The sequence below is a fragment of the Mirounga angustirostris genome, unplaced genomic scaffold (assembly GCF_029215605.1).
Source record: "Mirounga angustirostris isolate CCGP_5_RB_7025 unplaced genomic scaffold, mMirAng1.0.hap1 SCAF_5, whole genome shotgun sequence".
In the NCBI taxonomy this organism is placed as follows: Eukaryota; Metazoa; Chordata; class Mammalia; order Carnivora; family Phocidae; genus Mirounga; species Mirounga angustirostris.
In genome coordinates, this window is record NW_026991713.1 from 91,768,664 (window position 1) to 91,785,281 (window position 16,618).

General features: G+C 40.8%; 1 protein-coding gene across 1 annotated transcript; it reads right to left on the minus strand.

Moving 5' to 3' along the window:
- Positions 1-574: 574 nt before the first annotated feature.
- DDX47 (DEAD-box helicase 47) lies at positions 575-16,117 on the minus strand. Its single transcript, XM_045873833.3, has 12 exons — positions 15,930-16,117; positions 15,166-15,259; positions 8,930-9,118; positions 8,609-8,680; positions 8,260-8,378; positions 7,599-7,670; positions 7,365-7,481; positions 6,688-6,834; positions 6,004-6,141; positions 3,136-3,206; positions 2,444-2,573; positions 575-1,120 (listed from the first exon to the last, which is right to left on the minus strand). Exons 1-12 carry the CDS (start codon positions 16,083-16,085, stop codon positions 989-991), a joined length of 1,437 nt encoding a protein of 478 aa, XP_045729789.3. The 5' UTR covers positions 16,086-16,117; the 3' UTR covers positions 575-988.
- Positions 16,118-16,618: the final 501 nt, after the last annotated feature.

The window sequence follows — 16,618 nt, forward strand, 5'->3', positions numbered from 1 at the left end:
ATCTTAACTCTAGTTACGTGGGGATAAGAGTCTATATAAGAAACCAGTCTTCCTATCCAAATGTTTAATCCAAGAAGCCAGGGAAGTGAATCTATTTAGTGATCTAACAGAATCTGCAGTCTTACTTATGGACTTTGGTCCATCACCAAAAAAAACACAACCTCCTTTTAAGCAGGACTTCCCTTTCAAAGCCATCCATCATCTTGTTCCTTTGTGGATCTTTTTTTTTTTAAAGATTTTATTTATTTATTTGAGAGAGAATAAGAGACAGAGCACATGAGAGGGGGGAGGATCAGAGGGAGAAGCAGACTCCCTGCTGAGCAGGGAGCTCGATGCGGGAATTCAATCTGGGACTCCATGATCATGACCTGAGCTGAAGGCAGTTGCTCAACCAACTGAGCCACCCAGGCGCCCCCTTTGTGGATTTTTTTAAATCATAAATAATGTTTATCTTAATTATGGATGAGCAATGAATCTGCCACATAACTGCCACTCCCAGTTTCTTACCTATTAGCAAGATCTTACTTAAATCTCTAAAGTCCCTCAACCTATAAAGGTCTTCAAGGAGTCTGAATCTTTTAAAAATATTTAAATTTATTATTCCACATTAGGTCTAATGAAGCACAAGCTGAGACTGCTTAAAGTATCACCATTTTACAGACGTAGGAGCTTCCCTTTACAATAACAAGTCCAGCGTTTCATCAACCTAGTCCTTGACTTTCAGCTGAAAGAGCAAAAGGTCTATGTCAAGTGAAAGAAGAGCACATCCTACTCAGGTCGTTTCCAAGGATCCAAAGCTGACCTCAGCGCTGGAAAAGCCAGTCTGCAGTCATGGTGCTCTACAGAAGGGGAACGAGTACTGAGAGGAGGTTCTGGACATGATTCTGACAGATTCCGGTCTGAAGAACTCTGCCGGAGGAGGTTTCATTCTTTCCTACAATCCCCTTTTATGGAACAGAAGGCTGAAGTCGAGTCTTTGTAAGAGAAATTAACGGCCTTTCCGTTTCTTCATTTTTCCTCCAGCCACCTTGTTCCTGACACCCATAGCACCCTCCGTGTCATCATTGTCCCCAGCGTCCTCCCGCGTGCGTTTCTTCTTTTCCCCGTGCTCCCTTAACTCCTGCAAGAAAAGAGAAAGGATGGGAGTGAAAGTTACTGTCACAGAGGGTAACACATCCTGGTCTCCTCTCCCTAAACTCAAACACTAAGTAACTCCCTAACACCTCACATTCGCAAAGGGATAAGACCAAAATCCCAATACACAAAAATGTTTACATGAAAATTAAAACAATAAGCTATTATTTTCACATGGTAGCAAAGATTTAAGAGAATGGTAATACCTCTTATTGGTCAAGGTGTGGGGACATCCACATGTACTGTCACTGACAGTTTAAACTGCTACAGCTTTTCAGGGGGGAGGGGCGGGAAATCTGGCATTCTCTATGAATGCCCAACAATTAATTCGGCCCAACAATTAATTCTACTTCTAAGAACTTATTCAAAAGAAGCAAGTATGCAAAGCTATACATATTAGGATGTCCAACATGGTACCACTTAAAGTACAAAACATGTGAAAAAGCATAAACATGCACCAATAAAAGTCGTGTTATATATTCATAATGGAATTCTCTGTAGCCATTAAAAAGTGATCACATGGCTCTCTATTTGTTAAAACAGAAAAATGTTAATCATATACAGTTAGATAAAAATCTAAGTATGGCTAAAAAAGGAAAATTAGCCAAATGTTATCAATAGCCAAATGTTCTCTGTGCGGGATGGCTTATGTTTCCTTTGCTATTTTAATCTTTTCTGTATTTTCTGAAATTTTTTCCAATGTACATATAATACTTTTATAAACCAAAATACCAAAGAATTCCATGTAAGCAGGAAAACAAAAACAAGTCCACACATCGGCTACTCAGTTGCCTTATCTCTCAAACTAGAACTATAGGGAGCAGACAGTACTTGCTAGGATTCTCCTTTAGAATCTTCCCGTATATCCCCACCACTATTATTACTGCTACTTACTATTAGTAACTATGCAGCTCACGTTAGCTTATCTGGTGCCAAAAAAAACCCTTGTACAGTATCAAGGTAATTATTATTCCCAATTTTTCAGGTGAGGAACTGATTCTGAGAGGTTAGATGCACTGTCCAAACCCACAATGTCCTATTCACAGCTGGGTCTTCTGATCTCAAATCCAAAGGTTTTCTTGCTACACATGAAACACGGAAGAGAGGCTGAGCATGTGGTCACTGTGGTCATACTGAGCCCAAACCCCTATTCAAATTACCTACCATCTCTATACCTTAGTATGCTCATCTTAAAATTGGATTAAAATAATACTGAGTTCCGTGGTTTGTTAGGAGGATTCATACAACAGCGTCTAGCACACAGCTAACACTGTTTGCATTTAAGTTGGTGAGAAAATAAGTCGCATACCATGCGAGCAAATCTCTGGGCTTCGGTCACACGTTCTGTCAGCATCATAACCTCATCATCCTGTGTTGGAAACACAGGCAATTTCTTCCCAATTAAGTGTTCTATGCGCTGGAAGAGTTCCACATCATACCTGAGGAAGGAAAATTGGCATGGCTTTGGTTGGCTGACAATGCAAATGTCTGTCCATTCCAAAAGTATACATTATGTGATATGATACAACAAAGGCCAGTTTTAAACACTACCAAACCCATTATTCCTCTTCGGAATACTGATTACATGCCATCTTCTGTACAGTCCACTAGAAACTGGCCAATGTATTCTTTACTCCCAGAAAAACCCTGGCTACATAAAAATTTGTTCCTTTTAGAAACAAAACCAAAATAATTATTCTAATACTTTGAGTTGAGGGAAAGGTCACTGCGCTCCAGCTTCAGCAGCTGAAAAAAACAGCAGGGGTTTCTCTGTGTGCTTCTGTGTGCCAAACACCATACTAGATCTTCTACATGTGTATCACCAACCCTCATTAAGACCCTGCTAGGTAGGTATTATTTCCATTTTACAAATGACGAAAACAGCATGAGGGAGGTTAAGGGACGATTAGAGTAAATGGCAAAGTCAGGCGCCGAGTCAGTCGGCTCCAAAGCTCTGCTCTTTTCTCTCCATTGTTCTGCCCCTGAAGTCACTTCACTTACTGTGTGACAAAGGTGATAGCCTTTCCCGAACGCCCAGCTCGAGCAGTTCGACCTACTCGATGGATATAATCCTGAAACAAAAAGTGTAAATGTGAGTTACATAAAATATAAACAAAAAACTATGAACGTAGAGTTTTACCGCAAATCTCTGAAAGAAAATAGACTTGTGTTGAAACATGGAAAAATGGACTGGGCGACAGATTGAGATAAATCTACTTCCTCTTTTTTTTTTTTTTAAGATTTTATTTATTATTTATTTGAGAGAGAGAGCAAGCCATGAGCAGGAGGAAGGAGAAGCAGGCTCCCCGCTGAGCAGTGAGCCCAACATGGGGCTCGATCCCAGGACTGTGGGATCATGACCCATGCCGAAGGCAGATGCTTAACCCACTGAGAAACCGAGGTGCCCCTATTTCCTCTTTTTTATTCTCCTTGCAGCACTAAATTGACTCTTTTTTCTTTTCTTTTACAGAAAGACAAATCTAAAGCATATCCACATGGTCTAAAGGAAAACAGCACTGGATCTAGAGGCAGACCTAGATATGGTTCTGGTCTTACCACCCACCAGCTACACCACTGTCTCCAAGTCACACAGTCTCTCTGAATTGGTTTCTCTCTATAAAACAGGATAGAAATGCATGCCCAAACTCAGAGTCATTGTCAAAATCAAATGAGACAACAGTTAAACACAAAGCCAATAGATATTAGTTGTTTTGGGGGCAATTCTATCCTCACCAGGGAATATTTGGAAATGTCAAAAAACTATCTGGTTGTCACAATGTCACCTATGTGTAGAGGCCAGGAATGCAGCTAAGCATCCTACAATGCAAAGGATAGCTCCACAGCAAAGAATCTGCTCGCCCAAAACGTTAATGGTGCCAAAGCTGAGAAACCCTGAGATACACTAAGAACTACAAGCTTACCATTCCGAAGAAATGAGACTGACAAAGATCAGCATATGCTGCACCTACCCATCTGGCTGTAAACACCCAATACCTCTCTTTGGCTACTTTCTTTCACGTTTATTAATATCACATCTTCAAGTACATGCAAGATAAAGAGAATGAATAAATCAAGAGCTTTCCTAGTTTTTGATACTTAACTAATTGAGGACAAAATAAATAAATAAATAAAATGACATTGCGACTAAGGAGAGACAGAAAACATTCCATTAAGAAATACACTTTGGGGACGCCTGGGTGGCTCAGTTGGTTAAGCGACTGCTTTCGGCTCAGGTCATGATCCTGGAGTCCCGGGATCGAGTCCCACATCAGGCTCCCTGCTCAGCAGGGAGTCTGCTTCTCCCTCTGACCCTCCCTCCTCTCATGCTATCTCATTCTCTCTCTCAAATAAATAAAATCTTAAAAAAAAAAAAAAAAGAAATACACTTTGGGGGCACCTGGGTGGCTCAGTTGGTTAAGTGTCTGCCTTCGGCTCAGGTCATAATCCCAGAGTACAGGAATCGAGCCTCACACCAGGCTCCCTGCTCAGCAAGGGAAGTCTGCTTCTCCCTCTCCCTCTGCTCCTCCCACCACTCAACTCACTCTCTCTCAAATAAATAAATAAATCTTAAAAAAAAAAAAAGAAAGAGGGGCACATGGGTGGCTCAGTCGTTAAGCGTCTGCCTTCGGCTCAGGTCATGATCCCAGGGATCGAGCCCCACATCGGCTTCCCGCTCAGTGGGAAGCTGCTTCTCCCTCTCCCACTCCCCTGCTTGTGTTCCCTCTCTCGCTGTGTCTCTCTCTGTCAAATAAATAAATAAAATCTTCAAAAAAAAAAAAGAAAGAAAGAAAGAAATACACTTTGGATACAGTGGAATATTATTCAGCCATAAAAAAGAATTGAATCGGGGCGCCTGGGTGGCTCAGTCGTTAAGCATCTGCCTTCGGCTCAGGTCATGATCCCAGGGTCCTGGGATCGAGCCCCACATCGGCTCCCCGCTCAGTGGGAAGCTGCTTCTCCCTCTCCCACTCCCCTGCTTGTGTTCCCTCTCTCGCTGTGTCTCTCTCTGTCAAATAAATAAATAAAATCTTTAAAAAAAAAAGAAAGAAATACACTTTGGATACAATGGAATATTATTCAGCCATAAAAAAGAATTGAATCGGGGCGCCTGGGTGGCTCAGTCGTTAAGCGTCTGCCTTTGGCTCAGGTCATGGTCCCAGGGTCCTGGGATCGAAACCCCGCATCGGGCTCCCTCCTCTGCGGGAGGCCTGCTTCTCCCTCTCCCACTACCCCTGCTTGTGTTCCCTCTCTCGCTGTGTCTCTGTCAAATAAATAAATAAAACCTTAAAACAAACAAACAAACAAACAAAAAAAAAGAATTGAATCTTGCCATCTGCAACAACAGACATTGACTTTAAGGACATTATGCTAAGTGAAATAAGTCCGAGAAAGACAAATACTGTATGAGCTAACTTATATGTGCAATCTAAAAAGAAAACAACAACAACAACAAACTGAGCTCATGATACAGAGGACAGATCTGGTGGCTGCCAAGGGTGGGAATAATGGGGGTTGTGGATAAACTGGGTGAAAGCGGTCAAAAAGCACAAACTTCGAGTTACAAAATAAGTCAGTCATGGGGCTGTAACGTACAGCTTGGCGACTACAGTTAATAATACTGTATCACACATCTGAATGCTGCTAAGAGAGTACAGTTTAAAAGTTCTCATCCCAAGGAAAAAAAATCCGTAACCATGTATGGTGACAGATGTTAACTAGACTTGTGGCAATCATTTCATGATATATGCAAATACCATATCATTACGTGGTACAACTCAAACTAATGTTATATGTCAATTATACCTCAATTTTAAAAAAAGAAAGAAATATACTTTGGGACTAGAAAGTCAGGTCAGCGACAGGACTCACCTTGGAATGGGTAGGAATGTCAAAGTTAACAACTACATCCACATGAGGTATGTCCAAACCTCGGCTTGCAACATCAGTTGCTAGAAGAATAGAACGAGCCTTTGCCTTAAATTTATTAAGGGATCCTAGGCGTTTGCTCTGAGATGATGAAAAGAAATGGAAAAAATTTTAATCTTGGAAAGCTAAGGAATCTTAGAATTTAGTATCTATCTTGATAGACACACTAAATTAAGAACAGAGACAGAAATTTTCAAAAGGATATTTCCCCCTAAATCCAGACTGGACTTCACAGGTCAAAAGGAAACATGGAAGCAACACAAAAAATATTTAAGACTAAGGCTAGAAAATACTAACAAGAAATAAGGATGATTTAACATGACAGAGAGTTTGAAAAATAATTAAAAATCTTTTGAGACCAAAGAATCACTACTACCACTATAGGGCTGAATAAATCAACTCAAGAGCTTCCATACCAGATAAATAACTATGGAATATTCCAATTTGAGCCTCTCGCTATCATGGAAGGAAGGAGGCATCCAGAGCAACACTTTAAAGCCCATAAAATCTGAATAATTCTGGGAAGATACATTAATGTCTCATGTTGTTTTTGTATGGATCTACCGTTATAAAGCTTACCCTTCTCATGCCACCAGCTCACTACTAATGACACCAAAGAATCTTTACCTGACTCATCTGTCCATGGAGGGGGATGGCAGTGAATCCAAGATTTCGGAGTAGCAAAGCTGTTCTCTGAGTATTGTTACAGGTGCTGCAGAATATCATAAAGGAGTTTCCAGCCAATTCATTTAGAATATAAACCAGGTAGGTATCCTAAGTTACAAACCCAAAACAATGTAAGTAAATGAACCTAGAAGAAAAAACTGGAGTCCTGGGCATAGAAATTATGTAAAAGACTAAGCCTATATATAGTTGCTTCTCAATTTTCCAGACTCCAGCTGCCAGTTTTACATTCGTGAAAGCAGCATTATCATGTCTGTGAACGATGAATCTCACATACAGCCTAAAGTCAAACACAACTCCTTGTAGTGAGCAACCAGGAAAAGTTCCTACATCAAAGCACAAAACTAGGGCCCCTGACTATAAAAAAGAAGCCACATAATTAGTAGAACAAAAAAAAGCTACTTCAAGAATGGGGCTGGAAAGGAATTACATCACTATTGTGGTTTAGCATGCTATGAATTCCCAGAATGTCTGACTTTATCAGTGATAAATATAAGCACAGTAAGCGCTCTAAAACGAACAGGAGCACAGCTCTTAGCTAATCAAAAGTGGACACACTTTCAGGTGCTTTGCTTAGGAAGGAGAGGGAGAGGCAGGAATGATCAAAGTAAACACTTTACCTTGAATTTAGAGGGAATAAAAAGATAATATTGCTGTAATTTCTCAACTGTCTGGTATTTGGAGGAAACAGCGCATTTCACAGGATTCTTCAGTGCTGCTCGCTGAAGTTTTTGCACCTACAGAAAGAAAACTTGGAGTAGTACACTGATTCTTAAATGCTCTATTTTTATTATTGCTATTGTTTTGATTTATCACTTAATAAAGAAAGAAACTTAAGTCCTAGAAAATTTCACCTTCTTGGTCATGGTGGCAGAAAAGAGAAATGTTTTCCGATCTCGGGGAATCACTTTGAGGATCTTGTCAACCTAAGGCACAAAGAAGAAAGGATACCAATATAACATTTAGACTGGACACTTGCAAATACTCTTTGTGAAGGAGAGAGAGAGTAAAAAAACTACAAGTATCACTGTGGGAATCTGGGGACTCAAAAATTCAATTCAATTCAGCTAAAATTTACTGAGTACTTACTTTTTGATACCATACCAGATGCTATTTTAAAAAATGCCATTCAGAGAAAAGAAGTTTAAATCAGAGTCAAGCTAATCTAAGAGAAAAGTCAAGAAAAGTGTTCATCAACTAAGTAAGCTATGATGAGTGGGTCAGCTAAAATGACAGAAAAATAAAGATATTGCAAAGTCTATGAAAGAGTCTATAAATCAAATGAAATGGAAAGGAAACCTGGCTGAAACTTCTCATGTCTGAAATCAAAGTCAAACTACATTCTAAAGAGGCACTGACAATATGAAGAGCACCAAGAATGAGAAAAGGCAGCACAGATATTTAAATTAACCGATGATGATACAGGGCTCCACATAAAGCAGGTGTGCAATGAACCAAATTTTGAAACAGAGCACCTGAGATGCCCTAAGAGGAGGAAAGAAACCGAATGCTCACTTCTGTCTCAAAATCCATATTCAATATTCGGTCTGCTTCATCCATGACCAAGTATTTGAGAGCTCTTAAGTTGAAACCTTTTGTATTTTCCAAGTGGTCAATCAATCGACCAGGAGTTGCTATCAAGAAAGGTTGAGGAGAAAGACAATGTTTAAGAACAAGGACAAAAAAGAAAGTTACCAACCATCTCACCTCCCCCAACCCCCAAATTTGAGAAATTAAAAAAATTAAACAGGGTTACAAAAATCCTTTCTTCAAAGTCTTCCCACACAAATAAGTTACACCCAACATCAGTCAATTTTCTTTAATTCATCATCACCAGTGCCTTTTACCTTTGTCAATTACTCACCTATTATTATGTGTGGTTTTTTCGCCAGGGCCAGAGATTGGGACATTGAATCAATTCCACCTACAATCACAGCTAGAGAAATAAAAAGAATATAGAAGAGAGAGGCTTTATTTTTTCCATAGTTCACTGAACATCTTTTAAAGCCAGTGCTAGATTTCTACTTAAATTTTTCTTCCTGTACAACATTCTCCAAAGCTAAAATACCAAATTGGCTCTTAAGGTTAATGAACTCATGTTGATAATACTTTCTTCTATTCTCCTTTTATACTCATTCTCAACTTGTGAAGAAACGCTGTGACTCTTTTCCTCTCAGATACTTACCACTTTGCACACCAATAGAAGACCCCAGGGCTTCAAACTGCTCTGAGATCTGAAAGGCCAACTCTCGAGTGGGCGTGAGAACTAAGGCAAACAAACGCTGGGGCGTCTCCAGCAGGGCATTCAGAATGGGCAAAGCAAAGGCCCCTGTTTTTCCAGAGCCAGTTTCTGCCAGCCCGATGATATCACGACCTAGGAAGAAAAATAAAACATCTAAAAGCAAAGAAATGCTCTCTACATTATTTCCATATTTTCTACGATGACCCAATGTGGGCACAAAGGAGACAATGAATAAACATTTGATGAACTGGAGGGAGAGGAAGGCTGAATAGACAGAAGACATGGTCTCGTCCTAGATAAGCTCAAAATCTGGGGGTGACATACACAAAGACTGAATGTGCTAAGGACTTTAAATAGGCCCTTCCAAAACACAATGAGAACCACAAAACAAGGAGTAACTTACTGCCCACAAGAGTCAGGAAAGGCTAACAGAGGTGATGGGTAAATTAAACCTGGAAGTAAAGAAAGAAAGGAAGGACATTCCTATATGAGGACAGAGGATGGAGGCTTTAAAGAACACAGCATGTGCAGGGAGAATGAGAAGTACAATGTGGCCGGAACACAGAAGCGTTAAGGAGGGGAAAGGGAGAAGAATTAGGCTAGAAAGGAAACTCATAAGCCATGCTAGGGAGTTTTGATGTCTTCCTTTAAGAGGGAGGAACTGAAGGATTTTAAGCAGGGAACATCATGATCAATGTTATTCCTTAGGAAGAGAAACCCTAGGCCTGATGGCATAAAGAGCCAAAGAGCTCAACACAACAGGCCGTTTCCACTGCTTCTTCTGAGGGAAGAATGCCATAAGTAATCCCTTAAGAAGCGGTCCCTGGGGTTTGTTATCACCAATCAAGCCATAACTATAAGATTTGGAAATTAACTCCCAAAGCAAGACCACCATCTCTAGGCTGGCTGGCTACAGCTCACAAGGTAGCTGTGCTCTAGAACAGCACCCCCCGGGACTGCTTCTTAGTATAAATGCCCTCCACTAGTTGATGCTGACATTGTTCCTTGACTGTGTAACTGCTGAGATTTCCTTACCTAGAAATTAACCCTACAATAAACTCCTTTTCCCTGAAGTTAGCTAACATGACTCTCTTCTTTATGACCTAAAATGACCCAAACAAACAGAATGGGGAACACACAGGAAAATGAGAGCTCAATGAGGATACCAGGGGAGTTATGATGGTGGTCCAAACTGAGGCAAGGCAGTGAGAACAGAAACAAGTGAGATGCAGAAAGTCGTGCAAGGAAATGTGCCTGAACACATGGGTTTCTAGCTTGGGAAACTCAAAGACCATAAATTGAGATAAGGGCTTCCAGAAATTAGTTCTGGTGAGGAAAACAATGACTCTCGTTTGAACATAGGGAACTTAAGGTTTATGCCATAGGCTCAGAGAGAAGTATCTAAAAACCAGTTGGACATACTTGTTCGGAGCTCAGCAGAGAAGTGTAGACTAGAAACAGAGACATGGGAGCCATGAGCATCGTAACAGTGGTGCTCCCCCAAGGGCAGACACATTAGAATAATCTATGAGATGTTTACATCTGTGTATACCTAGGTCACACATGTACAAATTCTGATTCAGTAGGTCTAGAAGTCTCTATTGTTTTACAAGTTCCACAGGTGATTCTGATGAGCACTGGCTGAGATTTACTGATGCAGACAGTTGTTAAAGCTCAGGACTGCATGAAAAATCTTACTAGCGTTTTAGAGTGAGAAAAAAAGGATGAAGATAGATTAACATTGCAAGGAAAAAGGAACCTGAAGAAACTGAGGAAGAACAGTTAGAAAGAAGACAATACTGACTTGAAATTGAGGAGAAAGAGGACTTCAAGAAAGGAGAGTGATTGATATCAAATAGAACAGACTTCTCAATATTCACCTCTTAGACATTAATCACTTAAACTAGGAAAGGCCATGCCAGATCAAACAACAGCATAGTCTAGTGAATGCTACCCTTTGCCCTTCTAATAGTAACATCAATGTTTTCCATATAAAAGTACAGGTGTAGATACGAATTATAAGTCAGACCAGACAATGGACTAATTTTGTTAAGGTCACAAAAACAAATGATAATATAGGGATAAAATTTCTCCCTCATTTACTAACTTTAATTTTCCTCTTGGTCGTAGGGTGAGTGACAATGAACTCCAACAGCATCCACCTATTTGTGAGCTAAGGGCTTCCAAAGCTTTTTATTCCCCAACTCTGTGGGGATTCTGCACTCCCTGCAAGGGGTACAACGTGCCTTCTGGGACAGGAAAAAAACAAAAACAAAAAGAGTGGGAACTGTCAGGGGAAATCTTAAAATTTCAGAAGAAAGGAGTATACAAGAAAGATTTAAGGAAGTAAAGGAGCTTAAGTCTCTCGATTCACGTGGCTGTGAGCGACGCCCACTGCCACCAGTGAAGGCCTGCACTGCTTGCAGTTCTCTTACGATCCCCTCAAAGTAATACTCACTTTGTGAGACTAATTTTTCTCTATTATCTCCTTTCTTCCTCTCACAACCCTTAAGCCCTTCCAGTGGTAGTGTCTGTGTAGAACACACACTCCGTAAGAGTAGAATAAATTCATTCACCTTGGTCACACTGCCAACACCTAACAAACTGCTCGGTATATGACAGCCATTCAAAAACTGTCTGAAATTCCTAGAGGACTTTGAGTGATCTCTGAATTAGAAATAAACTTAATACATGAAACAGACAGGAAGAAAAGCATCCTCAAAACCACCAAAAGATTTTGATCTCTCCATTGTAACACTCTGTTATATATGGCCATGAACACAGGCTTTTCAGCTAGAACATCCTATATTCAAATTCTAGCTCCACCAATAATTAGTTATGTGACTCTAGCCAAGGTACTTAATCTGCTGACCTTTAATTTCACCAATAAAATAATCATTCCTACCTTTCAGAACTGTTACAAGGTTTAAGAACAATGGATGTGCCCAGAACTCCATAACTCAGAAACTGACACCATCATTAGTACTCAAACTAAAAATTTAAAGTTCATTTAATAGAAGAAAAAAGAAAAACATTGTTAGATTATTTAAATCTCTTGCTTAGGGCCAGCATCTACAGGGGTTGTTTTTTTTTTAAATTAAGCATTTATAAATTGTTCATTAGAATGAGATAAACTCAAGAATAAAAATAAAGACTTTTTCCATGATGATTATGTCAATCACATTACTCAGTTCCTGGTAATCTTTCACTGACTCTTATCTTCTCTGCATTCAATACAAACTTGTTACTGAAAACATGAATAATTTCAGAATTATTACCACCACCTAATCTGGGTTCCTTCCTCCGACACCTGCTGTAGGGTAAGCAGAAAAATGCCGGAATGCACCAACCCTTCTTTTTGCTATTTGAAAGCAACTCCAGTAGCTCTGACTGCTGAAACTTCTTCCCCACTTGTGCAGTCCTTATCCTAGCTTCTCTAAACAAGTTCAAAGTGTTTACTATCCCCTCCCTGAAACACTCTCCCTCACCTAATTTGTATGAAATTGTACTCATGATTTTCAACCCTCTACTGAGCCTCCACCATCTCTTGACCTTATGTGGCAACCTCACCCATGTCCACAGTTTCAGCTACAACTTCCCTTTGGATATGGTGTCTGTATCCAGTTCTGGCCTCTTAAGCAAGCTCTAATCCCCAGATTCCAACTGTGTATTAGTTAATTCTCTCTCTCTGATGCCTGAAATCAATTATTTCCAACTGAACTCCTCTTCCCTGGAATTATTTTTCCTCCTATGCTCCTTTTTACACCTAATATGTCCTAATATGTAATATGTCCTAAACACACAGTAATACATCCTAAACACACAGGCAATAATCTTCAATTTCCCCACCCCTTGTCTTCCATTAATAAACTGGTTATAAAATCATGATGATTCTTTTTCTATCATTTTCTCTTTTTCATTCTCATTACCACTACCCTACTCTTTATTTATTGCCAAAATTACCACAATACCCTAATTGGTCCCCAGTCCCATCTCTAAACTACCTTACAAAGCTATGAGATTAACAGTCCAAGAATACAACTCCAAGGATTTCATTCTCCTGTTAAAAAAATAATCTCCAAAGACACTCCACTGCCCATGAAACAAAGACCAAATTCCTTTACCCAGCATTTAAGTCCGGCATAATCTGGCCCCAACGATCTTACTAATCTTTCCCCCCATTCTGTTAAGTACTTGCAGGCCTCCACACATGCCCGTGCTTTCCAGCCTCCTTAGCTTTTTTTCATGTTGTTCCCTATGCCTAGAAAGTCTTCCCCTCCCATCAGACATGAATGTCTAAATCCTATTCAGTCTTCAAGGTTCAGCTCAAATGTCTGTCCAACCTTTCCAGCCAAAAAATAAAGTCAGTTTTCTCTAATCCATTCCAATGAGTAATAATCTATTCTCCTCCATCAGTGCACTTGGCATGTAACTTTCCGTTGCCCCTGTTCATCTTGTAATAGATTTTTAATTATCTCCTTACTAGACTCCAGGTTCTTAGAGACAGCCAAATCTTAACTTCTGGTGCCTTACACTTAGATACTTACTATTTATGGAAGGAACAAATGGAATTTCACAGAGTAAGTTTAATTACTTTTCCACATGACAGCTCTGCAAATCACTGAAGCCAATTATCATATCCCATCCAACTCTACTCTTCTCCAGACCTAATGCACTCAGCTCTTTTAACTATTTAGGACTTTTTTTTTTAATATTTTATTATTTATTTGACAGACAGTGAAAGAGATCACGCACGCAGAGAGGGGTAGAGGGAGAAAGAATTTGAAGCAGACAAATCACTGAGCGTGGAGTCCTACACAGGGCTCAATCCCAGGACAAGACCATGACCTGAGCCAAAATCGAGAGTCCTACGCTCAACTGAATGAGCCACCCAGGTGCCCCATTTAGCCATCCAGGCACCCGTATTCTTGATATTATACCACATTCACTGCCATTCAGTTGGTCCCTCAAAACTGGTCCCCAGAACTAAGCATAATATTCTAGGTGTGTTCTAATCAGTACAAGGCACTTTTTTTCCTCTCTCTGGAGCTAGTTCAAGAGTTCTTTTTTTTTTTTAAAGATTTTATTCATTCATTTGAGACACAGAGATAGAGAGAGAGCATGAGCAGGGGGAGAGGCAGAGGCAGAGAGAGAAGCAGGCTCCCTGTTGAGCCAGGAGCCCTATGTGGGGCTCAATCCCAGGACCCTGGGATCATGACCTGAGCTGAAGGCAGACGCTTAACCATCTGAGCCACCCAGGCGCCCCGCTAGTTCAAGAGTTCTTAACCTGGGATATGTGGCAGAGGAATTCAGGTTGGGGAGGTTAAATTCTATGTACAGATACATTGATACATTTTTTTTTTCTGGGAAAAAAATCTTAATGTAGCTAAGATTACATTCATTTTCTCTAAGGATCTTAATGAATTTCAGTTAACATTGCTAGGTCTCTTTTACTATCAACCCTAATACTGTGAAGTTGGGCTTTGGGAATCTAAGAGCAGGACTTTACCTCTATACCTATGAAAGTTCATCCTGTTAGTACTGGTCCCACTAGTCATCAACCAGCTTGTTAGCCATTCTTTTGCAAATCTGATAAACACGTCTCACAGAGCGAGAGCTCTCAACTCCTCTGGATACTAAAAAATGTTCCAGGCACCCTTATGTAAATCTGCACTTACTGACTCATAATTTCTAACAAGTTGCTTGCTAGTACACTTTAATCCAGTGCTTCCTTGAAGTCAGCACCTGCTGCAGACAACAAATCTTATAGAAAGTAATCTCAGTAGAACAAGAGAATTACTTTTTCAAAAACCAATAAGCCACAAATTTTGTATCTTTAGTGGCCATATTTTTGTATCATTCGAAGTATGCAAGAATAGCTCTCAAAAACGGTAAGTATCTGGGCACCTGGGTGGCTCAGTCTTTAAGCGTCTGCCTTCGGCTCAGGTCATGGTCCCAGGGTCCTGGGATTGAGCCCCGCTTCGGGCTCCCTGCTCAGCGGGGAGTCTGCTTCTCCCTCTCCCCCACTCCCCCTCCTTGTGTTCCTGCTCTTTCTCTCGGTGTCAAATAAATAAATAAATAATCTTTTTTTTTTTTAATGGTAAGTATTTAATTGAGTATAACCTCATAATGAACCTGTACTGAGCCACATATTTAATTTAATTTAATTTTCAACCTGCCTTGTAAGGCCAAAGGAATAGCTTCAATCTGGATCTTTGTGGGCTTTGTCCATCCCAGCTGGTCACAAGCTTCACACAGCACATCTGTCACACCCTTAGAATTCAGAAAAACAAATTTTAGCAAAGAAGAACACATAGACACTTTCCTCCCTGCTAATTAAATGACTGTCAGAGCCATCCTGCTGGTGACCTGTGCATTCCTTACCCTTTGATTCAAAAAGTATTGTGAGCCTACGCGGTCTGCTCTTTAGTTACGAGCACTGAGATAGTGCCTCAAGACTTAACACTTTCTACTCAAAGAGATAAAGCCGAGTTCTTCCCATGTATTATTTCATTTAATCCTCACAATTCTATTAAGTACTTATTAGTACCCCCAATTTACAGATGTGCAAAGTGAGGCACGACGAGGTAACAACGTGCCCCTGGTAAGTGGGTCAGAAGCCAAACTCCCTTCATCTTACTCCGCAGCCCAAGATGCTGGCGGGGTGGCGGGGTGCCGCATGTAGTCTCCTGGCAAATACAAACGTCGCCAAACCAAAATGGAGAAAACTGCAAATGGGGACTCTCGGGGACGGGCAGCCCTCCCACCATTCAAACCCAGAGGCTTAGGGACAGCGTCCGAACCCAACCTTCGGAAATTCTGAAGGAAACCCAAACCAGGCCCCAGCTGCTTTTGTACACCACCAGCCAGGATGTAAGGCACTGGAATCTGCCTACGCCTGGTGCCTGCAGTACAAAGAAGAGCCGGCGTCATCCACGCTCACCAAATCTTTAAACGTTTTTGTTTCCTCCTCCTGCACCGCCGGCTGAAGAGCCTCTGTCGCAGAATCGTGCTCCTCGGGCGCCGCCATGTCTTCCGCGCACTCCGGAAGTGGGTCGGCGGCGCGCGGGATGCTGGGAAATGTAGTTTTAGTTCTCATCGGCCACCATGTTCTGGGCGCCCCCCTGCGGGCTTGCTGGGATTTGCCGGCCCTAGGGGCGTGGTTTAGCGGAAACTTGGTAAAAAAAAAAAAAAAAAAAAGGCGGGGGTTGGATATAAACGTGTGGCCTTGTAGAACTGAGCCGAGTGCAGAAGGGGCAATGACGTGGGCCTTCTACCTGTCTTTTAGGATACTTTAAAGAAGTTTCCCCACCTCTCATACCTGTTATGTCCCTTGCTTTTCTATCCATAGAGCTTTGAACAGGTTGATATCACAATACTATTTATTTATTTTGTTTCATTCATTCATTCAATAATATTTGTTTAGAGCCTACCATATGCTAGGGCTATGCTAGATGCCTAGTGAACAAGACAGCATCCCCTGCTGTCGTGGAGAAGACAGATAATAAATAAATGATCACAGATAATGTCAAATTGTGAAAAATGCTATGATGTAACAAATGGAAATAAAAATGATGGAGAGTAACCTGGGGAGAGTGGGTTGTGGGGATAACTGTGAGACTGGGCAAGGCC

Excerpts from the sequence above, each read along its gene's own strand:
- DDX47 (XM_045873833.3), bottom strand. The coding sequence starts at position 16,085 with ATGAGAACTAAAACTACATTTCCCAGCATCCCGCGCGCCGCCGACCCA. Across the intron at positions 15,260-15,929 it reads CAAAAACGTTTAAAGATTTG|GGTGTGACAGATGTGCTGTG; the intron begins GTGAGCGTGGAT and ends CTGAATTCTAAG. Across the intron at positions 8,681-8,929 it reads TTCTATTGGTGTGCAAAGTG|CTGTGATTGTAGGTGGAATT; the intron begins GTAAGTATCTGA and ends TTATTTCTCTAG.